The sequence below is a fragment of the Emydura macquarii genome, unplaced genomic scaffold (genome assembly GCF_026122565.2).
Source record: "Emydura macquarii macquarii isolate MOO-44397 ecotype Brisbane River unplaced genomic scaffold, CSIRO-AGI_Emac_v2 contig_587, whole genome shotgun sequence".
NCBI lineage: Eukaryota > Metazoa > Chordata > Testudines > Chelidae > Emydura > Emydura macquarii.
Genome location: NW_027130724.1, coordinates 3,471,684 through 3,496,287, shown reverse-complemented (window position 1 = coordinate 3,496,287; position 24,604 = coordinate 3,471,684). Strand labels below are relative to the sequence as shown.

General features: G+C 47.7%; 1 protein-coding gene across 1 annotated transcript; it reads left to right on the top strand.

Annotated features, from left to right (window-relative positions):
• PIDD1 (p53-induced death domain protein 1) lies at positions 1–24,396 on the top strand. Its single transcript, XM_067540539.1, is given in 16 exon segments — positions 1–265; positions 2,233–2,646; positions 3,509–3,712; positions 4,579–4,633; positions 5,268–5,472; positions 6,907–7,035; positions 7,864–8,043; positions 9,196–9,343; positions 14,409–14,544; positions 15,234–15,384; positions 16,942–17,065; positions 18,107–18,225; positions 18,702–18,809; positions 20,965–21,003; positions 21,005–21,171; positions 21,811–24,396. Coding segments are annotated over 16 exon segments (2,682 nt in total). The 3' UTR covers positions 22,049–24,396.
• The last annotated feature ends 208 nt before the right edge of the window (positions 24,397–24,604 follow it).

The window sequence follows — 24,604 nt, the reverse complement described above, 5'->3', positions numbered from 1 at the left end:
ATGGCAGAGCTGCCGGAGACTGGGGCAGCTTTGGGGGAGGGCAGTTTGGTGACTGCTGCGTTCGAGCGCTGCCACCTGGCAGGCAACAGGCTGAACCTGGATGTTTACCCCGCCGGCTGTCGTGAGTTCCTCGAGCTGTTTGAGAAACGAAGGGACGAGGTGGCCCAGGTGGAATTCCTGCGACTGAACTGCAATGAGGCCCTTATAGATGCCACACTGGGCAGCCTTCCTCTCCTGAAGAGCCTGAAGTCCCTGGTACTCAAAGGTAAGACATGAAGAAGCATTCCTACCCATTCATCCGTGCTTGGCTCTTTTCTCTGCTCCTAGAGGGTGAATGGGCTTTATAGTTTCCATGTGCACCAGAGCCCCTTGCAGTGGCTTTGGGTCTGTTAGCCTCACGGGGAGCAGCATCCTGATTCTGCAAGATGCAGCATAAGGGCTGTTATTACCATCCTTTGTTCCCACAGCTGCTGGGGACCAATTTCCTGACTTGATTCAGTCTGACAGGCACAGCCTTTCATTTGAATGTCACTTGAATTGAGACTGGGTTTTGGATCTTTAGTTGTGGAGAGTCTGATTTAAAGAACTTTTGGTGATTATTCTCCCCCTCCCCCTCTTATGAGACTTAATTATACCCTTTTCTGAATTTCATCCTGCTGTAGCTTTCTGAACAAAGCCTTGTCCTGTGCCCGGCATCACAGGCTGGGAACATGGTTCAAGAATGACCAGCAAAGAGGCTACCCTATGTTTTTATCAGGAGCACAAAAAGGATTGGAGTTGGGTGTGCCTGCGACTTGCAGTCTAGGATATGATGACATTCAATAATCCGTGCATAAATACTTGTTGATCATTGTATCGCTTTTTTGGCTTCCTGTTTTCTGTACACTAGGAGGCTGTAAATATGAATGATGTGTCTTTAGTAATCTTGGAAAAACATTGAACTACCCAGTCTTCTTGGGAGGAACTGTATGTGCACATCAGAGAGGAAGGATGATCCAGTGGTTAAGTCACTAACCTGAGAGTCAGGAGACCTGGTTCATTTCCCTGCTCCACCAGAATGTGACCTTAGGCAAGTATCCCTGGCCCAGATTGCAAAGGTATTCGAAATCAAGGAAAGTTAGAAGTCTAAATACCTTTGTGGGTCTTGGCCTCAGGTCCCCATCTGTAGAATGGGCATGTTAATACTTCCTCATCTCCATAGAGTTCTGCTGTGAGGTGCTCAGATACTCTGAGTATCCTGAAATGGAAAAACTTGGTTCACTAAGAATTACTTACTTAAGGCCTACCATTTGCTAATCCAGGGTTTCTCAGATATTAATCTTTCTTCTATTACACAACAAAAAATCCTGTTGTATCTAATTAAAGCATTTAAAACTGCACATCAGAAGGGGAGGGGCGAATGGGAGGGAGGGAGGATACTGGTACATTTATGGAAGCTTGAATTTTAATCATGTGGCTTCCTCATGTCACTTGTCCTGGTAGTCTCAAGCCAGAAATCCTTTGAAGATGCTGGATTTGTTATTTGGAGCCAAACTTGCTCTCAGATACCTGAGCAAACCTCCCATCAAACCTAAACTTGTAGAAGTTCGAGATGGGGAAAATCTATTAGGCCATGTAGTCCCCCCTCCCTTCCATTTCCCTTGGGTAAACTATTCCATGGCCAAATATGCCTCCCTACTCATCTTCAGCCAAAATTGCTTCTTTCATAAGTGCATTCTCTAACTCCTCATTCTCCCGTCTCCCACTGTGTACCGTATAAATCTGTCCTCTCCTCCCTTGCTGTTAACACACCACGTTTGTAGGTGTTAGGAGTCCAGGGGCTCAGATTGGACCCAAAAAAAGGATGACTATACTAAAGCAGACCCCTCATACATACAATGTAGATACCCCTGCACCACAGAACCACACACGCAATACAGAGCCCTCCACAATTGATACAACCCATTTTACAGATGGAGAAACTGAGGCATGGGGCAGGGAAGTCATACAGGTGACTCACCAAGTGACAGAGCTGGGAATAGAACCCTGGTCTCCTGAGCCCCACTTGAGCACACAAGCCATTGGACTGTGCTATACACGTTGCTTTTGTAATCTGCTTGCATGCACTAATCCCTGGTAGTGTTGTCTGAACTTCCAGTTTGACATGCTGTTGATTTCAGAGGAAGCTGTACATGCATGTCTGAGAATCCATGTAATGTGGACTCCTTTCTCTCTGCTTTTCTATGCCCCCAGGTGGCCATGCCAAGGATGAATCTGGTGCTTGTCAGCAAGGTTCCCTGACAACCTTGCCACAAGAGTTTGGGAGTCTACTATGTCTCACTCATCTGGATCTCAGCTTTAACAGCTTCTCCAGGTTGCCCAGCTGCATCACAGACCTTGCCAGTCTCCGTGAGCTCTTGGTGTGCCACAACAGCCTGGTGGGGCTACCCGAAGACTTCGGCCGGCTCAGTAAGCTGACTTTCTTCTCTGCTATGAAAAACCAGCTCAGGGATCTGCCACGGAGCCTTGGGGAGCTGGCAGCGCTGCAGAGCCTGGACCTGTCTGAAAATGCACTGGAATCACTTCCTGAAGAGATCGGGAGTCTGTGTAACTGCATGGAGCTGGATCTCTCAGGGAATCGTTTGATGGGTGTCCCCGACTCACTTGGTAAGAGGTACACCTGGAAGAAAGAGAGAATGAACCTCCCTGGCTCCTGACATGAAATGGGTGGGTTTTGGGGGGGTGTCTTTGAACAGGAAGACATGTAAAATGTAGCCTTTAATTGGGATTCGGGGTCTGTCGCTGGCCCCTCTCCCTTACTTCTTCACCCCCAAGCAGGACTGTGGATCGGGAGGTATCTCTTACATGACTGGCTAGGGGCAGGATATAGTCCATATGGAGCCCTGTCAATTTAGTCAATGAGTAAACTGGGCTCTTTGAAGTTTCAGCAGACTCTGGGCCAGATCTTGAGTTGTTGTAAATCAGGGTAATGGCATTGACTTTAAACTGACATGCACCAGCTGAGGATCTCAGCTTCTCTGCATTTGCTGATGTGAGCTGAAGCACTGAGGGCTAATGGTGTTGATGGGTTGCTCTGTTTTAAAATATGTCCATGTTGAGTCCAGACCAATCCAGAAAGCCTTTTGGTGCTGGACTCGGCGACCATAAGCCTGCATTCTGAATGGAGCTATTTCCGCAGCTTTGATTTTGTATTACTGTGCCCAGGTTTCTGCCGTGATTGTTCTATTGCGGTAGCATCTAGAAGTCCTAGCCATGGACCAGAACCCCATTGTGCTGCACAAACAGAATAAAAAGATAGTCCTTGTCCCAAATTACTTACTGCCCTCCCAGCCTGCTAATTCTCTGGATCCCTGATCTTTGTGCCTCTCTTGTCATTTAAATAGATTTTGTGTGTGTTTGGGGGTCTGGTGCAGGCAGGCTGGGATGTTTATGTTTTCGGGGGGGATGTTAGAACCGCTACTCACGTATTTACAAAAGGGGCAATTTTTCTTCTTGTTCTAACTTGCAGCCAATTTGCGATCTCTGCAGCAGCTGCGTCTTCACAGCAATCTCCTGGAGACCGTCCCCGCCTCCCTTGCCAGCCTTCCCAACTTGTCCAGGCTTGACTTGCAGAACAACAGGCTACGCTCCATTCCCCCCGAGATCCAGAGCTCTCCCTTCGTGCATCTGCGGGGCAATCCTCTAGGAGAACTCGAGACCCCCCTGCAATCTGGTAATTACATCTCTTCGGCTTGACTGCATCTCAAACAGCTGCTCCCAGGCTCTCGCAAGTGTCATAAGCTGGCGTGTGAATGTGATTGTTGGAGATGAGTGGTGGGGGGGGGAGAAAATGGATCATTACTGACATGGCATCGTTACAAGTGTGTATTGCACTGCACACACAGATGGAAGGGTCAGCCCCTCTCTCAGAGTTTACAATCTATGTTAGATGTGGGCTTTGCTATACTAGAGGGTATATATGGGAGAGAGGAGGACTGTCCAGGAGCTTCTATGTTAGGTTGCCTGCATCTTCAGTTACAGGCTGTGCTAGTTCTGGGGGAGGGATTCAAATTTTTTGTGAGTCAGTTCTGAAATGTAAGAAATCTCTGGAGATGCTTTTGCTCAGTCTAATCATTGAAAAGATCTTCTTGCTGGTGATGCAGAGATAGGGTTGTGGGGGGAAGTCAGCTGGGAAAAGGAAGTCAGCCTCTTGGCAAAGTCCTCAAGCTGAAAGATCCCGAAAAGCATCTGCCATAGAGTAGCTTGGTACAGTGCAGATCATAAACAGGGAGGGGTAGAGAAGAGTCAGAGATGCCAGGACAGCCAGGGCAATGGCTGCCAAGTGCAGGAAAAAGAAAGGAGAGGCATCAAAAGTACACTGACCTGTCCATCCTCCTCCTGGAACCTGATTTAAAGCCCCTGGGGTAAATGGAAAGTCTCCCATTGACTTCAGTGGGATTTGGATACAGCCCCTGATGAGCACAGCGTTGCAAGAGGAACGCTCCTTAATCACCTGCACTCCTCAAATCAATGGAATTTCTGCCCTCACTATGCCTGGTACCCACCCCTTCTCACCCCTCTTCTTCTGATTTACTGCAGATGAATCCAGCTCAGGAGAGCTACGGAGAGTGTTACTTGTACCCAGTGAGGACAGGTATTTCACATGCTGTCTCTGTTTTTGTTACTATTATTTTGTATTGCAGTAGCACCTATATGCCCCGTCGAGATTAGGGTCTCTTTGTGCTCGGTGCTGTACATACACATAATTAGGGGTAGTCCTTGTCCCGAAGAGATTACACAGTTCAAGTAGACAAGCCAGAGTTTTACTCCATTACATGCAGTTTAAGTCTTGCCAATCACAAGACACAGGAAAGCAAAAGTTTAATGATGTGTGATGTCCTTGCAAGACAAAGTGGGTGAGGTAATATCTTTTATTGAGCAGCTTCTGTTGGTGAGGGAGACAAGCTTTCGAGCTACACAGAGCTCTTCTTCAGGTCTGGGAAAGATACTCAGAGTGTCACAGCTAAATACAAGATGGAACAGATAGTTTAGCAAAAGCAGTTAGTGTACATTTTAAGGGGCCATTCAAGGTCGTGACCCATTAACATGCCTGTAGTCAAAGGATAAAAAGAGGGGTTAGTGTGTTACAGATGAAGTGAGTCCCGTAAAAGATATGACCACACCCACCTTGTCTCCCTAATATCCTGTGACCCACACGGCTACAACTGCGCTGCAAATACCAATGGAAGTCATTGCAAGATGTCATTCATAAATCACTTCTTTTTCAGAAGCTTTTCTGTGACCCCTGAAGGCTGCAAAGTCAACCTGGTCTGCGGTATCCAGTTTTACTTCCCCCCGGGTGCTGCCACCTCCCCAGTAACAATCCATTTCCAAACGCTCTCGCCTGACCCACAGTGGGTGAAACTGAGGCACCACGACATCCTGCTGAGCAAAGTCCTGGAGCTGCAGCCTCATGGGGTTGAATTCCAGCAGGTAAGAGCACGTGAGTGGCAGGACAGGGCTGGGTAGAACTCCATGTGTGCGATAGCCCCTGGGTCCATATGTGCAAATGTGACCGGTTAGAAAACCCTCCCTTGTGGCTGGAAAGGATCATGTTGCATGGGCTACTGTGATTCTGTGTGCTAACTGCTGAACCACAAACCGCTGCTTATAAATAGCCACAAGGATCAAACTTGAAAGGGAATTCTCAGCGTCAGGGCAAATCCCCCAAAGGGCAGTGTCTCCTGCCCCAGCAGCATGCTGTCCCCACACCTTCAGCATCCCTTCTGCCATGACTCAGGCTGTTCTCTGAAGGAGAACACCCTCCCTCCCCGTTCAACTCTTCCTCCTACCGGGAGGGCCAGCTCCTGTGGGTGACCTCAGTCTGCCAGGAAAGGGACTCATGCCCCATTGATGGACACTTTCATGAGTAGCTCAGTGAAGCTAGTCATGGCCAACAGGAGCTCACTGGCCTTTGCATGGAAATTCCTCACCTTCTGATCAACCCCTGAACTTTCTTGGAGGCCATCTGAGCATTGTCCCGAGCACAGCCAGGGAACTGGGGGCGGTTGTTCTGGCTGACTCTGGTGCCAGTGGACTGCAGGAGAGATCAGTTTCCATGACCACCCGTGCTCTCTTCTGAAAATCTGCCTGTGCTGGATTGTGCTCACCTCTGTGAGCATCCCCTGGTGTCCAAGCATGGTGCTGGTGCTCTGTTCAGCTTCCAGCACCCCTGGCAGGCTGTCAGCCTACCTCTGTGGGTCTTCTGTGGTTTGGCCTTCTGGCCAGTCGCACAGTTCAGGCCCCTTCTAGGGTACAACAAGCTCAGATAGAAGTAGTCCTTTGCCCTTCAGGGCCAATTATTAATCATATGGTTTCTTACCCATCTGGGGCTTAATTCCCTCCCCAGAATTAAATCAGCAGGGTTCCTTCTGAGCTCTGGCCACCGTTTGTGGCTAGCAATGGGCCTGGCCCAGCGTTGTTCCTTTGCCTGTAGCCTCAGGAGCATCTATCCTCACTCCAGGGGCTCCAGCCAGGAACTGCCTTGCTAGCAGCAAGCAGATCCTTTTCTTCAGACCTTTAATTGGGTGTTGCTGATCCCCAGCCCTTTAGTTGCTGGAGGACCAGCTCTCAGTGATTCCCAGAACGGCTGCTCCAAGGATGCTTCTCTAAGCAAGCCCAGAGATCGAAAGCTCATTGCTTTTTTCCTCTCAGAAAGCTGTTCCCTGGGGCAGGGTGTGACAGAGCAGCGGCGCCTCCAACAGGGGAGCTGCAGAGGCTTGCTACACCCTGTCACGCTGCCCTTTGGCCTCTTCCCCCTGCCCCCCCAGCCTAGGTAGCGGAATGTCTAGAGGCTGCAGAGCACAGCTAGAGTAGGCTGCCGTTCCTATTGATGTCTCATGGAAATGCCCTGTTGTCTCTCACCAGGAGGTACGGATCTGGATGCCTTACACCTCCCCGCAGACGCTGCGTGAGCGAGAGGTGGTAGTTCGGACTTTCGACGGGCAGAGCTGGAGCGACCTGCAAACCAAGGTGAAGCGGAGAGGAAAGCTAAAGGTAAGTAGGTTGGATTAACCCCTTGTCATGTGCGAGTTATCTGACTTGCCCTGCAGCCGGTGGCAAGTCTTAACTTTGTCCAGCCCAGAGCTAGCGTGGCAGCTTCTCATGGACCTGAGGTCTGTGTCCAATTGGTATAAATGGATAGAGCCCTGCGTGGAGACAAAATTTGTATCCGCATCCGATCTGCAATCTGCAAAAATGGTTTGTGGATATCCGTGGATGCGGATATGAAGCGGGTATCCGCCAATTTTGCAGGGCTCTATAAATGGATTGCACCTGCAGCCCTTTTTTCTAATACGGAGGCGCGGCTTGTAGGGACTACAGGCTCCAGGATGCAATGCTCCATCTGGATTAGTATTGGACCGAAAGATCCACTGGGCTGGGACCTCGTCTTATTCCATGTTTTGTGATGTTCTGCGGGGTGCTGTGCAAAGGTTCAACCTGTGCTCTCCCCACCCTACCAGCGATCAATCCTAGGAGCACTGCATGTGCTGCAGGCTCGCATGTCCACAATGTCTAGGCTGCGTCTGCAGTCTGTGTGGTGTGACATACTGAAAGTGGGATATGAAATGTATGGTCTTCCAGCTCTGATGGTGCAAGTCTCTTCTCAGGTGTTAAAGAAAATAGGCTTTACTGGTGGCGCTTCTTTGCATCTAAATCTGTACGTATCCTGAAGAAACAGGAGCCATTGATTTTTCGATGACTCCCTTGATTTCAGCTGGTGTCAATCAGTGTTGCTGCAATAAGGAATGGGTTGTTGTGTCTGCAAGGCACTGTATCATGTCACTCACCTGTGTTCTCTTTGTTCCCCACATTCTGTACCAGAAGCGCATGGCTTGCTGTAGTGTCCTCCACTTCTCCTGGTTCCTGGTCGTCTCTCGGCTTGTGGAGAATGAATGCAGGGTCCCGTTGGAGGGGACGTTGCTCTTTTCCACTGTGGATCCAAACATCAAAGTGATCTTCCCTCCTGGAGTCACAGAGGAGACTCGGAGCGTCAGATTGCAGGTGTGTTTGTGTATGTTAAAACGTAAGCTCTGGCATTACTGCTGGCCTGTGCTGGCGCTGAGAGTAGGTAATAGGGTACGTGTACTAAATGAGAAAGAAGGGTGGGCCAAGCACGGGCCTGGGAACTGGGGTTGACTAGGGCTTCTTGTGGCTTTAGGCACATCACAGAGCCTCCCTGCCTCAGTTTCCCTCTCTGTGAAATGGGCTGGGTCATTAGCTGTCTGGCAGGAGCTAGCACTCACATAGGTCATATGTGAAGCATTGTAACAGTTAGCAGGTATAGCTGAGGTAGGGCCTGGTTCAACACCCAGTGGAGTCAATGGGTGTTAGGTCGGGCTCTGAGCGCCTTGCTTCTCACAGTGCTGAATGCTTGCAGCTGCCACTGACCTTAGCAGGTGTTCTGGGTGCTGAGGGGTTCCGCAAATCATTGCCATAATGCATTATAGCAATGTTCTTCCCTTTGTGTCCCCCACCTCCTGCCGCTTCCTACCATCCCCCGAGGCTTTGATCTTTCCAGGCTATGGGACTGGGGACAAATATATCTGGGCAGGTCACAGTCTGGGGCTTGTGAGGCAGGGGACTTGGCAAGACTAATCCTGTACCCTATAAAAAAACAAACCAAAACAAAAAACCCACCTGTTTCTTTCCCCTCTCCCATACAACCTTCCTTGATACAGTCCTGGCCCCTCTGTCCTTCTCTGTGGAAGGCTGAATGGGATTCTACTCAGAGCTCTGCTAATGAGGCTCCCGATAAGCCAGCAGGCAGCATTGTCAAGGGACATGCAGCTGTAGCCTGGTGCTTCACCTCCAAGAACGGAAAGCTTCACAGACCAGCTCAGCAAGTCAGATTCAGTGGGTTAAACTTTACTCTTAATCCTGCTGTTCTAACTCTGGAGCAGCCCCATTAAAGCTAGCGAGGCTGGTCGGGGTAGCTGTTTGTTTAAATGTATTACAGTAGCACCAGGAAGACTCAATCTGGGTCAGGTTTACACCAGCATAACTATGAGTGGCATTGGGTTCAGTGATTGGGATTCACTTGGAGTCAGGCCTGGCATTTGAACGGGTGGTGCTGTTGCCCTCTTTCTGCCTCCGTGATCTCAGGTATTCAGGCATCCAGGCATTAAGCCGATTTGATTATTGTTCAACGTCCAGGTGTTGCCAGTGTCGGCGGAGGAGTTGGAGGAGATTGTGGATGATCCGGAGTCCAGAGCCAGTCCCCTGCTCTGCCTGTCCCAGAATTCCACTGCGGATTTCCTCAGGCCAGTCAGAATTCAGCTCCCACTACCTCCAGGGGTCACAGGTCAGTTTATGCCCAGAAATGAGCAGTGGAAAGCATCTGTGCTAAAATCAAGGTACTTGTTAGGTGATCTTTCAATTTCCCCAAGGGAACTGATGTAATAAACTGTACTGTGAACAAGCAGCGCCTTTCAGGGTGTGCACATTGGACTCTAATGTTCCTAACCACAAAGCTTAGTACATCAGTAGAAGGACTGTAACAGGCTGCAGATATTTCCCATTGCTTCTGAAGAGTGCTGGTGGGACAGGTCCTCTTTCATCATAAAGGAATGCTGACGCCCACACCATCCCATGGAAACATGATATTCCTCCCTTACTGTAATGTAACAACCTCTTTTGACCCCTGGGGAAATAGGAAAACACTTAGTGTTTTCTGTAAATGGCAAAGTATATCTTTTGATTTAATGCCTTCTGGTTCCCTGAATGCTTTGCAAACATTATATACTGTTTTAAATGCACAAGATTAAATGAAAGCAACAGTAAGGTTGTAAATTTGATTCTGATCTCTGTGTGAATCGTGAGTGACTCCATTAACGTTGCGACTAGAGTCAGGTCTCTCCAACACTAGCAATTCAGAAAATGTAAAGATTTAGGTTCCAACAGTGCACAGAATACGGATTGATTATATTGTGAAACAATATAAGGGACTGACAAACAGCTGTTTAGCTGCAGCATTCTCCTAATAAAGGTGAAGCAAAACTGAACTCCGGACGTCCTCATGATGGTTGGGAAGTGGTCTTTTAAGACAGGATCTAGACCAGTAACGGTGATTGTACATTCAACAATAATTTATCCATCAAAAATATTATGGCTGTTTTGGATTCCCAGTTCCCATTGATTTTAAGCAGTGCTTTAACCCAGCGGTTCTCAACCTTTTTTTCCCCGAGTACCACTCGGGGAAAAAAGGGGGGACGACTTTCGGCGGCGGCAGGGTTTTGCGGCGGGGGGGGACTTTCGGCGGTGGCGTGGTTACATGGGGTGAACAACGCCCTCTGCTGAAACCGTGCCGCCGTTTGCCCCTTTTTGGCGGCAGGGTTTCGCGGTGGTGGGTGGGTGGGGGGACTTTCGGTGGTGGCGGGGTTTCACGGCGGGGGGGGGGGGGGGGCACTTTTGGCGGTGGCGGGGTTTCACGGCGGGGGGGGGTTCATGGTGGCGGCGGGGGGGGGCACTTTCGGTGGCGGATTCGGCGATGCGGTACGGCTCGCGTACCACCCAGCCTTCTTCGAAGTACCACTGGTGGCACCGGTTGAGAACTGCTGCTTTAACCTATTTTGAGAATCTCAGCCCATCATGGTAGCCAGGCTTATGAATGTCTGTGCTCCAGTCTTCAGTTTTAGCTCATTTTTTGGATTTCCATTTTTGTGGAACTCGTCTTTTAGCAATTATTAGTGCTTTGCTTAGCCACAGTTTTTCAGGTGCCTCCAAGTAACATCCATTAGGTTTAAAATTACATGTTTAGCTTGTAATCCAATTTATTTAATAGGAAAAAAAATAACTCTGCAATTAAGTTCTGCCCAAAACATACACATTCGCAGAGCACATGGGCTAAATTAGCACCTGCTGAATCACAGCGCCCACATTTTCTGACTTAGTGGCACCTGTTTTGAACAGTTGGAGGGAGATCCAGTGCATCCTCTGTATGATTTTCCACTGGATTAATCTTAAATGGAGGTCCAAGGAACAGTTTGAAACACTGGCTAAAAATTGTTTCCAGTGATGAGCAGACAATAATTGGTCAAGTTCCTCCTCCAATCCATGTCTAATTCACATTTGCTGGCCAAGTGTGCATATAGTGTTGCCATAGGTTTTGGCAATCTGAATAATATTTGGAGATATGAAAGCAGTTCAGGTGGGCCAGGGCATCATAGGCCTCAAGGCCAAACAGATGGGAGATGGCATGTTTAAGATGGATATGTTGCCACTCCTTCTTAGACTCTAGATTGAACCTTTCTTTAATTATTGTCAAAGGGAGGAAGGGATCATCTTCAATAAATTGACTGATGGTCAAAGTTCCTTCCCTAATTCCATCTGACCCAATGAGGGGATTGTCTACTATACAGAGTTTCAAGTTACCCCAGATAGAGGCCCTGGTATGTAGAAGGGGGTGATTTTTGAATTTAATAGACACATTATGCCAAGTATTTCTGGCTGTCACGATAGCAGATAATTGTTCTTTAGGGAATCGGTAGCACTCTGAGTGCAGCGCGTTGGAAAGGGGTAAAGGAACAACCAATTCTGCTTCCAGCTGGAGCCAATCCGGGACTCGACAGCGTGAGGGAAGGAGCCACTGTGCTGCTTGGCTAAGAATTATTGCTTAATGGTATAGTTTAAAGTTAGGAAATCTCAAACCACCTGTTTTAACAGGGAGCTGTACTCTTAGTAAGGCTACTTTGGTTTGTTACCAGTACCCCTCGGGAAGGACCTGACCATGTCAATTTTGGTAAAATAAGAGGGAGAAATATGGTTAAGGAGGGAATTTAGATTAAAAGGGGTCCTGAGAAGGGCATTTGTTTTGATTTTGTTTTTCCCCCAAGGAGGAGAGGTAGTGCCTGCCATCTATTTAAATTGCTTATTATATGCATGGTTAATGGGGCTAGGTTATCCTTCAATATGTTTTTAAATTCCTTAGGGAACAGGATGCCAAGATATCTGAGGTTTGTCTGTAACCGTCTACATGTCCCTCTAGGAGAGCCACTTCCAACTGGATCTAATGGATCTTTGCTGCTTCAGGCTCACCCCAGTTTGTCCTGTAGCCATAGAATTCGCCAAAATTATCATTTGTCTGTAGGCTATTTGAAATAGATTGAGCCAGATTTTTAGTAAATAGGAGGCTGTCATCGTCATACAGAAAGATGTTTGTCTCCCGAGTCCCTGATTTGATCCCTTGAATACTTGGTGTTGATAGTCTCAGAGGGGCAGCATCTCCCTGGTCAGCCATGTTGGCTGCCAGTGGGTTGTCCGAGAGCTTCTGCTTTTGGGGATTTTGTCGGAAGTCTGGAGATGGCGCAGCATCCATAATGGTATTAAATTAAAAGAAAAGAGATGTAGAATAATATCTGATGAATATTAGATGGGGAGGGGGGGAAGTGATTCATTTGCTGATGGCTGTGAATTTTAGGAGGTCGGGGGGGGGGGGGGGGGGCTGTAAGCCACTATCCCCCTAGTCTAGAATTATTATTCTTGCAGTATCACGTGATTGTGGTAGGTACTGTCCAGGCGAATAATAGGAAGGATAGTTATTGCCCCAGAGGATTAACAACCTGGCTAGAAGCCAGTTTGCAGCTTTTATCACAGTGCCTGTTGCGATCTGTGTGTGTTGTAACGTGGCTGCTGTTCATCGAGGCTCAACCTTCACATTGTGCAGTTTAGGACAGGAAGTGAGGCCGAATGCAGCCAACTGCAATGGCACACCGTGAAATGATTGCCTTGACAATTTAATTTGTCTTTGGTTAAATTGATTTCTAGCCCACAGAGACATTTGTCTAGCTGAGCTGGGGAGGAGTTGGGGGGGACAGGGACAACACTGTGGCAAATGCAAGAGTTTCCCTTGTCTAAGCCTATTCATTCTGGTTTTCCTCTGATCTTTCTTGTTGTTTATATTACCATAGTGCACAGCGGGCTGTGATGCTTCACGGGGGTACCCCTCGCTTCCCCCTGCCCTTAGTGTGAGGAAGCCTTGACTGTACCAGCCCTGCCTCAGCTCCCCAACTCCACCAGCCACTGTCCTCTCAGCCCATGGGGGCTCTGCTGTCCCTCTGCAGGTTAGCAGTAAGCTCCAGCCCCCGAATCTTTGGCGTGTCCAGCCCCTGATCTACCGAGCACTCACAGAATTCACAGATCCACTGCTCCCAAAGGAACAGTTACCTCTCCCCTGCCACTTACCAGTTACACCTCACATCATGGCTCCGCTTCACACACCACACATATGGATCATAACAGTGAAAACAAGTACAAGTTTATTTAACACAGAGAAGAGATTCACATGATAGCAAGTTGACATATTGGAAACAAATCGATACCTATACCGTAAAATCATCACTCTCATTCTAGAACTTAGACTTATTTAACTAGTTCCTTTTATGTCTTATGGCGCTAAGCTCATCCAAAATCCTTCCAGTGTATTGCAAGCAGGCTTGACTGCGATCTTTGGTTCACGAGACAAGTCATGGAGTTAGCTTGCTTCCCCTCAGTGAAAGATCCATGGTGTACCTCTGTACCCGCACTTACACCCCGCACTCCATTGTCTTTCCTTGTAAACTGGATGCTCCTCGTGCTGATTGTTCTTTCTTGTCGACTTCACAATCTCTTTATTAGCATTTGGCTCAGTCTGTAAGTAAGTCTCCACTATGACATGGACAATACACACATGCCCAGACAAAGAGAGATACGTGTCTAATCCCTCCTGCCTGAAAGGAGCATGTTTATCACCTTCAGGTGACCTGTCTTAACTTACATACCTTAAGAACATATTTTTCACTATGGGTACATTATTCCTTAAATATTATATGTACATACATCTCGCAATAATTGGGATGACTGGTGTATTACTGGCTGTTGCTAGAGACCTCACATGTCACCCTTTGTCACTCTATTATGTAGCTATCAGACCCAGGGAAGCCCTGTAAAATCCTATGCACCTTTTGTGCCCCATGCTAGTTGGCATCAATAGGTCCCTGGGTCACACGGGCTCCAGTCAGGATTGGGACCTCTTTGTGCCAGGTGCTGTACAAACATGTAGGAGTTAGAGATGGGAAAAGAACTCTTAGATCATACAATCCATCTGCTTAGGAGGTAATCAAGTGGCTGACACATTAAGACTAGGAGTCCCACTGGAATTTCTGGAAAGCACAGGAGTAGCAAATCAGATATTCAGGGCTGACCTTTGCCAAGGAAGTGCCCTGACTGAGCCAGAATTTGGCATTTCCCAAAGGTAAGCAATTGTGGTTTTAAAAAAACTCACCTAAAGCTCCAGCTGTGGATTGGTAAAGCGATAAGCTAGGCAGTCCACGTTCATCTACAAATCCACATTCATCTAACACTAAACTGAGGTTTGTATCTCTTGAATCTAGGTCTCACCTTGGATCGCTCCAAGTTGCATCTTCTTCATGGCGACCTACAAGCCCAAACCTGGGATGACATCACCAATCAGGTGGCACTGGAGTTCACCCACGTCTATGCGCTGTTTGAAGTCACCCACTTCTCCTGGTGAGCTCTGACCCATTCACGGACAGTGTTTGAAGAAGAGGCTAGAATGTGTATGGTTGTGCCTTTCCATAACCCAGGAGCCATGATGCTGTTCCTGCCAGTTTCCTTTCCAGTGCGTTGCCAAGGTTGCTCTTTCCCCTTAGCCAGAAGGCTGGAATACCGTAGCTTTATATTTCCTGTTAACACTCCCAATTCCTTGGCGCACAGAACAAAAAGCTTGGTTCTGTCTCCCAGGGGGGTTCTGTTCTCACTTCACTCTCTACCCTCCCCCTGGATTGCAGCGAGCAGATGGCTGGTTGCTCTTGTACGCCAGGTATCTTTTACAGGGGCCATGCTCCAGCGAGTACATTCCCACTCGGAACTTATAGCCGTTCAATAGTGAGGTTCCTGGCCACTTCTCTTCCCAGCAGCCAGAATCCCTCCCTCATCCATAGGCTCCTGATGCAACCTGCCCACCACCCTTTTAAGTTCTCTCCCTCTCTCTTGGGCTGGGAATCTGCTTTTGGAGCATAACCTGTGCCAGGAGGACAGGACTAACCTTCCTCAAAATCCAGTTTTTCCTAATTTTTGGCTTTCCCCTTTGATAGAAAGGAAGTGTCACTGAAGACACACTCCCCTCAAATTCCTGTCTTTGCCCTTGGCTTCTCTGCTGGCAGAGGAATCCCTCTCGCATTTGCTCTCTTCCCCAGGTACTGGCTGTGGTACACCACCAAGACCTACATCGGCGGCATGGCCAGGAAGGTGTACCAGAGACTGCGCTTGTACCAGGTGAACTTCATAGCGCTGCAGAGGAAGAAGGACCCTGAGCAAGTCTTGCTGCAGTGTGTCCCCAAGCACAAGGTACCTCACACGCTGCCTTGCCAAGGGACCTCAGTCCTGAGCCGTTGGAGACAGGCAGTGGGAGCAGTTGTGCCTGGCATATTCACCAGATGTCTATGCCCATTTGCCTTTTGGCTGTTTGATTAATTGAGGGTTCCTGTTGCAATGGTAGTTTTTGTGACATGCAGCCTGCCCACTGGGAAGCGGACAGAGCAGTAGCTTATTTCACACAGTTGTCCGGTGCAACGATTACCAGTCTAGTTCAGCCTGACAATGGTGAAAGCTGTGCCATCCCGTTATTATCTCCTGGGCTGGCTGCTCCCCGCTATGTATCATTCTTGTGTATTGTGTCCAGTATTGAAGTAAAACATGTTTATAAACACCGGCAAGGAAACTCCAACTCTTGGGCCTCAGGGGTGAAATCCTGGCTTCAATGAAGCTAAAATAGCAAGACTCCCTGTGACTTCAGTGGCACCAGGCACTGAGTCTGTTTTCCTAACAAGGAAGTTCCCAGCGTTGGTCCCAGAGAATGCACTGGGAGGATATTACACATCCATGTGTGGGATGAGATATGCTGCACAGTATTAGCCTAACTCAAACTTGTCTTTGAGAAGCAAGAGCTTGTAGTTTTCAGGCATTTGCATGCTGCTACCCCAGGATAAAGCTTTCAGCAGAGGCACAGCGCATTTAGACTGTGTCCTGGCCTCAGCTAAGAGGCACTGCAGCACAGGGGCTATGTGTGGAACATGTCTCCCTGTGGCTAAACATTCGAGGAAAAGAGGAGTGAATAACTTCTTGGTTTTAAAGGGTTATTGAAAGGTGTAAAACTAATCTTTCCAAACACCATCACTGCTGTTGCTAATGATGCCAAAGGAATTTTCAACCTTTGATTGCAGTGTTGTTGTAGCCAGGTTGGTCCAGGATAAGAGAGAGAGACAAAGTAGGTGAGGTAATACCTTCAATTGGACCAACTTCTGTGGGTGGAAGGTACAAGTGTTTCAGCTATACAGAACTCTTCCGGTCCGGGGAAGAGAGCAGAGAGTGTCTGAGCTAAATACACGTCTGTCTCAACTTGTATTTAGCTTAGACACTCTGCTTCCTTCCCCAGACCTAAAAATGGAATTAAACTAGCCAGTTTACAACTCGTCTGATTCAGCAACCTGCTAATGTAGGAAAAAGAGGGCCAGTGAGACTTGGGCCGTGCCATCCACTTGGCACTAATCCAGGGCAGGTTGGAACAGTTCTGACCATGCTGGGATTTAGCCCTGGTGGCAGCAAGAATAGTATAAATAGTCATTTCTCCCCCACTACAAACCATTGAGCATACTTGTGTGCATGGACACAATGTGTTTTATAAGTATGCCAGGGGAGCCACATGATTCTTAGCAAAGTCACTTTTTATACGACAAAATAGACCGTTAGGGGAATGTTGGTTTTATTTTTAATTTTTCTCTTGGAAAAATAAACTGTCTTTCCACTGAAAGTGCAAGAGAAAGATGTCTTGGACCCACTTCTATCGCAGGGGCTGTGAATGTGCAACACCTAACCAGACCCCCATGTCGCTTTCATCCCTGGCAGATTGATCCTGTTCTGGGAAAGCTTCACGACCGCTACCAGGGACCGGAGCCCTCTGATATTGTGGAGTTGTTTGAGGGAGAGCAGTTCTTCGCAGCCTTCGAGCGAGGCATCAACATTGATGCCGGTATGGCAGAGCCCTCTCATCCAACCCGCTCTCCTTCTTTCCTCCATCCCTTTCACCTTTAGTTCCCTCCCAGCAGCTGCCGTTCCGCTATGCATTCGCACAGCTGGTTTGGAGGACAAAGCTTAGTGCTGCTGCCTGTGCTGGAGATAAATGAGAGGCCTAGAGGACATGCTTTTGGTAGTGAATTCTCCCAATGGAATCACTGCTTCCAGTGCTGCTTCCAGGACCAGGCTGAACTATGGGGAGGAAGTCCTTGGAACAATCCAGCGCAGAGAACTTAGTGTGGAGTTTAAATGCCTGTCTGTCTTGCTGGCCATCCTCATTTTCTCTCCCTCTTTCACTAACTCATCTTAACACGGGGTGGGATTAAAACTACAAGACTATATCCTGTGACACTAAGGTGGGGCAGGGTGTCATAGCTGCGCTCAGAGTCCGCTTCTGATCTCTGAAACCCTGGTGTCACCCACAGTGACTTCATCAAAGACAATGGAGTGGCTCTTGATTTGCACTGGGGTAGATGAACCCAGAATCAGACCCTTTATCACTGACCCACACAGGACACAGTAGCCTTGTTTCAGAGCACCAGAAACCCTCACCTACCCTTTGTCATGGGCATTTGGCAGGATGCTATGGTGTATGAGTCCTAAGGCAACATGCAGCAATTTTTTTTCCCTTTATCTCTACTCATATTTTCCCCCCATTAAGGAAATGTAAAAGAGACAGATGGCTTATTTTTTGTAATAACTTTCCAGCTGATTCTCCCTGCTCACTAGTTCTGGGAAGAACAGATGCAATACTTAACCTCAACGTCTTTCCCTCCCTTTGCACTTTTTGCAACTCCTCTCCCTCCGGTGGCCGTTTTCCTTTAGCTTTTGCATGATCTGCTTCCTCCACGGTCAAGGGTGGCAGCCCTGTCCCATAAGGGGATGAGCCAGAAAATGAGGAGGAGTGGGTTCTAGTCTGGGAAGTTGCTGATGTAGCCCTTGACTAGGAGCAGGAAGGTTTTCTCTGCACTGATTGGTTTTCCCTGGCTCCGTTCAGACCGCCCAGACTGTGTGGACGGACGGATCTCATTCATTTTTTACTCCCACTTGAAGAACATGAAGGAAATCTATGTGACCTCTGAAGTGGACAGGAAAGGCCAAGCTGTGAAAGGGCAGGTGAGTTTCTGGGGATAGTGCCCACCAGCCAAGATACTCATTTTCTTCTTCCGCAGGCATCGGCTTTCCTGTGGCTCTCTCCTTGCCACAGCGCCGGAGTGTTGTGAGTACATCAGCGAATCGAGTTTCTGCCTTTCCTCACCAGAGACTGATCTATAAATGTGCCAACGAGAGAGTGTGGCTTGACTACTAATGGTCAGCCATCACTGAGGCTGGTGACCATGGTTATCTGCCTGCCATGAACTGTTGGCTTAGTAGCAGTTAGGGAGAGGGGGCTGGATTCTATGGGGGATCCTTGTATTTTTGCCAATGGCACCCAATCAATTAAAATACAAATGGACACTATGGTGTCCTGTAGGGACTGGGTGGGAATTTTCTCACATGATCCTTGCCAAATAGAAAACATGCAGCACAGATAGACATGGCCATTGAAATGCCATCTGGGTCTTACTCCGTGATCTCCCCTGCTTGTGAAGGTCTCCTTCTATCGTGGCGAAGTTCCAGACAATGTACCTGAAGATGCCACCCAGAAGAGGAAAGGGCCTGACTCTCATTGGCTGGCTACTCTGCCAATCAAACTGCCTGTGAGTTACTTTGTCACCTAAGAGGAGGCTGAACACGAGTGGGGAGACTTTAGTGCTGGCCTCCTAAGTTGAAGATTCTCGTACTCAGCCATGAAAAGAGTAGGATGGACTACAGCCAGAGCTGTCATCTGCAGAAACTGCATGAAGGAAAGTGAAGAATTTCTTTTTTCTTTTAAAAAGGGGAGTGTATGTGCATGCACTCGTGAGGGTAAGGGGGAAGGAGGGAATAGCTGTGCATGTGCTTTCACAGGTCTTAAGTGTGAGGGATAGGGTGCTGGTGATGAGATCGCTGGAAGATGACCAGCCATAATTGCACCAGCTTTCTTATAGAACATTTTACTAAAGCTCTTTTCAGTGGCCTTCCTCCTCCAAAGAAAAGTAAGTGTGTGTGTGTGTGTGTGTGTGTGTGTGTGTGTGTGTGTGTGTGTGTGTGTGTGTGTGTGTGTGTGTGTGTGTGTGTGTGTGTGTGTGTGTGTGTGTGTGTGTGTGTGTGTGTGTGTGTGTGAGAGAGAAACTAGAAATGTTCCCCATCGTTCTCTAGTTATCCACTTTCCTGTCCTATTCTATTTAGCACAGTGCAGAGCTGGGATTGACAGGATGAAATGTTGCAGGGGTTGGATTGTTCTCTGAGTGAATGAGGGACCTTGAGGAGGAGGAAGCTGGATAGAACTGAGGAGAGTTTCCATCTTGCATGTCAATACCTTGGTGATTGGAATATTGAGAAGAAGGATTGTCCAGTGCATGGCAGCTCAAAGGAGTTTTGATGAAATTTTGTGTTGAAGTGTGATGGATTGAGCTAATGGTGTTGTAATGGGGTGGTACCCACCTCTCGTGAGTGCCCCCTGGTCAAGTGTTTGCATGCCTGCAGTTTTTTTCCTCAATTTCTTGGCTCACGGTGCCCCGTGTCAGCCACTGTGCTTGTCAGGCAGGTCTCTGATGACTCAGTCCTCCAGCTGAGTCACACACAGTCCATGTGCAAACAAACAAACCACTTCTGGGGTCTAAGTCCAAAATGTCCTGAATCTCTCCCTAGGCTCAGTCCTTTAGCAGTTCAATGGGCTCATTATGGTACCCCTCTGTTGGCAAGCTCTTCTCTGCAGTCCTCCCTTAGCTCAGTCTTTCACCAGTCCAACAGGGCTTATCATGGTACCCTTGCTTGGTCTGGCTAGGTTGCAAGGCTCCTACTCCGTAATTGAGTAGTGACCCCAAAGGTTCTTCCCTGGGGACTCGTTGCCTTTACTTGAGTCCTCCGTGACCCCAGCTTTCGTGTTGAGCCATCCCTCTTGGAATTAGTTCACTGACCCCAGCTCTCTGCTGAGTCACTCCCAATAACTACCTGCTTAGTTCCTTGCAGCTCCTGCAGCCAGCCCTGCTAGCAGCTGCTCTCTCCAGCCTTTCAGCTCCTGCAGCCAGCCAAGAGCATCTCTTGCTCCCCTGGTTCCTACAAGCCAACTGAACTCACTCTGGTCTGGCCCTGCAGCTCCTTTTATGTGAGTCTGCTGGGCCCTGATTGGCTGTGTCTCACACTGCCACTTTAGACAGCTTGGAAGACCTCTTTACTACCTTTTTCTTGGCCAGCAGGGGGCCTCCAGACCTAGTCTACCCTGTCAGCGGGGTCTTAAAGGGATCTGGCTGGCCAAGCTGTGTGTCATGCCAGGAAAGGTAGCTGCTTAGTTTTATTTCTCTTGAGCAGACTCTAACCTGTAAATGTTGTTGTTGTTCTTTAAACATCACTGTAAGGCTTACCCCAAAGTAAGGGTTGTGGACTATAGTCCCTCTTCTGGCACATGCAAGGCCTTGGCTTGGGGCATAGAATAAGATTCTTAATACTGCGGGACAAATACTCAGGATGCAACTGGTAATGAAAAATAAGTCTCCAAGGCCAGGGCCAAGAGGGATTTCCTGCTTCAGGCTGTGATTGTGGGTGCTGTGGGACAGATTGGCAGAGGTGCTGAGCACCCATAGCTCTCACTGGAGTCAATTAAACAGTGGGTGGTGAGCACGTGTGACAATTGGGACCATAGAGCCCATGATCAATCTACCTCTCCGCACCTAATGGGGAAGTAAAGTTCAACTAAATGACTTGGCACTGCCTCTTTAAAAGGAAATTATTCCAGCAGAGACCACTTCTGTCTCCCTCTTTTCCATCGAATAGAAACTGAAATCCCGCTGGGCTGAGCATTCAGATCCCAAGAGACGGCTTCTCCTTCCCTCCCCTGAACCTGGGGAATGCCGAGACCGGCTACCTGACGCAAGCTAATCTACTGGGCATCGCCAGGCGCATTGGAGCTGACTGGCAAACCATTGGTTTGAACCTGGGACTGACCTATCAGCAGATTGAACGAATAGGATACAACCACAGGTGAGCCTTGTGTGCAGAGATCAATATGGTGGCCCCATGGACTAACACACTTCCAGGGTTGGAGTGTTGCCTCTAGGGCTGATGGGAAATTTTCCACTGAAACTGTTTTTCAGTGGTAAATTGGGATTATGACTAAAAAAAAAAAAAAGTCATATTTTTTCTTTTTAATATCAGAAGCCTAAAATATTTTGTCTGAAAACTGAAATGTTTCAGTTTGGAAATGCTGCCATAGTGTCTTATGGGAGTTGTAGTTTGGGTGCCTCCTTTTTCAATTTTCTATGGGCAGTGCTCCCAGCCAGGACTACATCTCCCATGGTGCTCTATGGCTAGGGACTCTCCTGATGCACTACCTCATCTCTCCAAGAAGGGAAACTCTGACGTATCATGGGAGATGTTGTCTGATCAGGGAACTCAGGCTACTGCCAAGAATGGGAGCTTGAGGAACTGTAGCAGCACTTTCAAATCAAAATAGTTTGGTTTACAGCTGAAAACTAAGGGTTGGGTAGTGAAAGCTAGTCCCACTGAGTTGCCTTAATGTGAAATGATGGCACTTTCTGGGATCTGGACCTGGTCACAGACTCAAGTAAATGCTGTGAGGGATGGTGGATTTGTTATTTCTGTGATTCTTGCTCTCGTCAGGGAGGACCTGGATACGCAGATCCTGAACATGCTCTTCTCCTGGGCCCAGCAAAACTCTGAAGAGCAAAACTGTGTGGAGAAGCTGATCACAGCCATGAAGGAGAGTGGCCGCCAGGACATTGCGGACGAGATTGAAACCATCATCGAGCTGGGGAGGCAGAAATACAGGGCGTCCATCCGCCGGGTAGGCCTGGACCAGGAGAACAGCGCTGAAGACTCTGTGATAGCCATGGTGTAGCACAGGGGTGGTCAACCAGTCAGAGACGAAGAGCCCAAAAATAGCTATAGATACCGCAAAGAGCCACATTTACCTTACCCTCCACCGAAAATTCGTGCTGATCTGTCAATTTCGGCGGCAGCTGGTCAATTTCACATTTGAAAGTAAAAACTTTTTGTCACCCCATACAATGCACGGAGCCGCATTTGTATGAGCAAAGAGCCACATGCGGCTCGCAAGCCACAGGTTGGCCACCCCTGGTGTAGCAGCCAGCAGTAGGAACTCTGCTTCTCACTGTGGCATCCCCCTCCCCTGTGCACAGAGTGACAGGTGCATGGGGGACCCTCAACTGATTCATCTGCGGTGGGAACTGGGAACACCAGCTTGACTGTGATCACGTACAGCTAACCCGCCATGCTCTGCAAAGGGTATGCTAGTGTGTGACTTCTATTAAGTCCGTACATGCCAACTTTCCAGTCTATTCAAGAGTGTGGGAAAGGCTGGTGAGTCCTGAGTTCACGCCCTCTGGCTTTAGGTGTTATGGATGTAGAGAACCTAAGAGCAGTTAAATAATGGAGAAAACTGCTCTTAATAATGTTGATGTGATAGATATTATATATAACTTATGCCTACACCTATGTTCTGCTAACGATTTGGGATCTGAACATTCCCCACCACATCTTGTCCTTCAGCATTTCTGTAGGGACAGATTCATCTGTGTTCAGTGTTTGATGTAAAACTTAATCCCGCTATACTAGCTTGTGCTGTGATCCTGTCAGATCTCAAAGCAAAGATTGGGTCAGTAGTTGGATGAGGAACCTCCAGCTATCTATTTTAGCAACCTATATGCTAAATTAAATATGCTATATTAACGTAATATCTGAACATTTCAGTTTTTAGAGTGGGGAAATTTGGAAACATTTTCATTTTCCCTACATTTCCTATATATATTTTTTTTCCCAAAAAAACCCAAACCAACCCTGAAAAAAAATTTGTAGTGGAGAGAGAGAGAACTTTGGTGTATTTCAGGTGGTTTTTTGTTTTTGTTTTGCTTTTTTTGTTGGAAAGACTGGAAAATGTCTACCAACTTTATGTTTTATTCAAAAAGCGATTTTGCAATCTTTATTGAAGTCTCAACTAAATTTTTTTGGCCAGTTCTAGAACTCTGTAGGGCTGGAGGTGCTTGCTGTCTTTTGGATGAGACCTAAAACCCAGCAACTCTTGACCATAGATTCTGTTTTGCTTTCTGCAGTAAATTAGGAGATTGAACTCCACTGTCCTGGCCAAATGCGAATATGGATTCTAAGTTAGGCCTTGCCAATGTAAAGTTTCCTATCAGTTTCAAGTGGATCCTGTATTCTTCACTTCCTCTCTTAAACTGTTTATGCAGTGTGATCGTAGTTGTGAGCTGCAGGTGAGGTCACAGCACTCATTCCTGTGTCTTGTTTGCAAAGCACTGTGGGATGAAAAGCACTATATTAATGTAAGAGCTGATCAGATCAGCTGTAGGGCAGAGCCACTGTGGGATCTAGATGGAATAGTGCTGACTCACCTTTAACCTTCCCAACCTATAAGAGATTCTGGATGAGAATTCCCTATGGACTTCCCCTGTTCTCCAGCCCATCTCAGAATGGGCCTGAACTAAAGGCAATGGGAGTACTCCTCCAAACCCACTGAAATCCCTCTTTTATTACGGACGCTCTTAGGAGTCTGACTTGAATGGCATATACTGAATCCTCTGAGCAATACTTGAAGGGGTACCTTCAACTTGAAAAATCACGTTTCTGTCTAAAAACCTTGCACCTACTGTGATCATTGCAGCTGGAAGAAGTTAGCAAAAACCAGTGATGTCTCCGGGGTTTTTTTCAGCCTCTTTAGTTGTCTGATTCCACCTCTGAGTCCGTTTGATTTGCTGTGAGATTAATAAATATTAACAAGGAAGCAGAAACCCCTTTTTTTTTTTTTTTTTTTTTTTTAATTAAAAGATATTTTTTAATCTCAGGACATTAGGTTTCATGAGTGCTAAAGTTTATATGCTAATTAGGGGGAAACGTCCCCTAAGAGGATGTCTGGGTGGAGAAGGAACTGAGGAGAGTTTGCCCACACACCCCTCTATAGCCCCTGTATCCAGCACAAAGAGGCGTACGTGGGCCGAATGGACACTGCTAACTGAAAACGTCTGATCAAGAGCTCAAGAAGCGCATGCACCCATGAAGTGGAGGACCCCTAGGGGGACACATCTCAGAGAACTGCAGTTACTGCACAAAATGAGCAACCTCTTCTACCTGTTAGTTTTGTAATATATCGCGTGTCATTTTTGTCTGTTCTGGGGTGTTCTCTATTCTTTGCTCCAGCTTTGGAGAAATGTACTTGGGCACATTGCCCTAATTTGTAATAAAATTTGTAATTTGTAATCCTGTTGCGTCTTGTGAGTATACAAATTTAACAACTCAACATGGGGCTGCAGTATAGCCGCTAATCACTTACCCTCTAGATCACTCAACTGGTGGTACCCTCTAGTCTCTCCCCGCCGCTGCGATCACACAAGTCTGTTGTAGAGAAGTCGTGCTAAGGGTA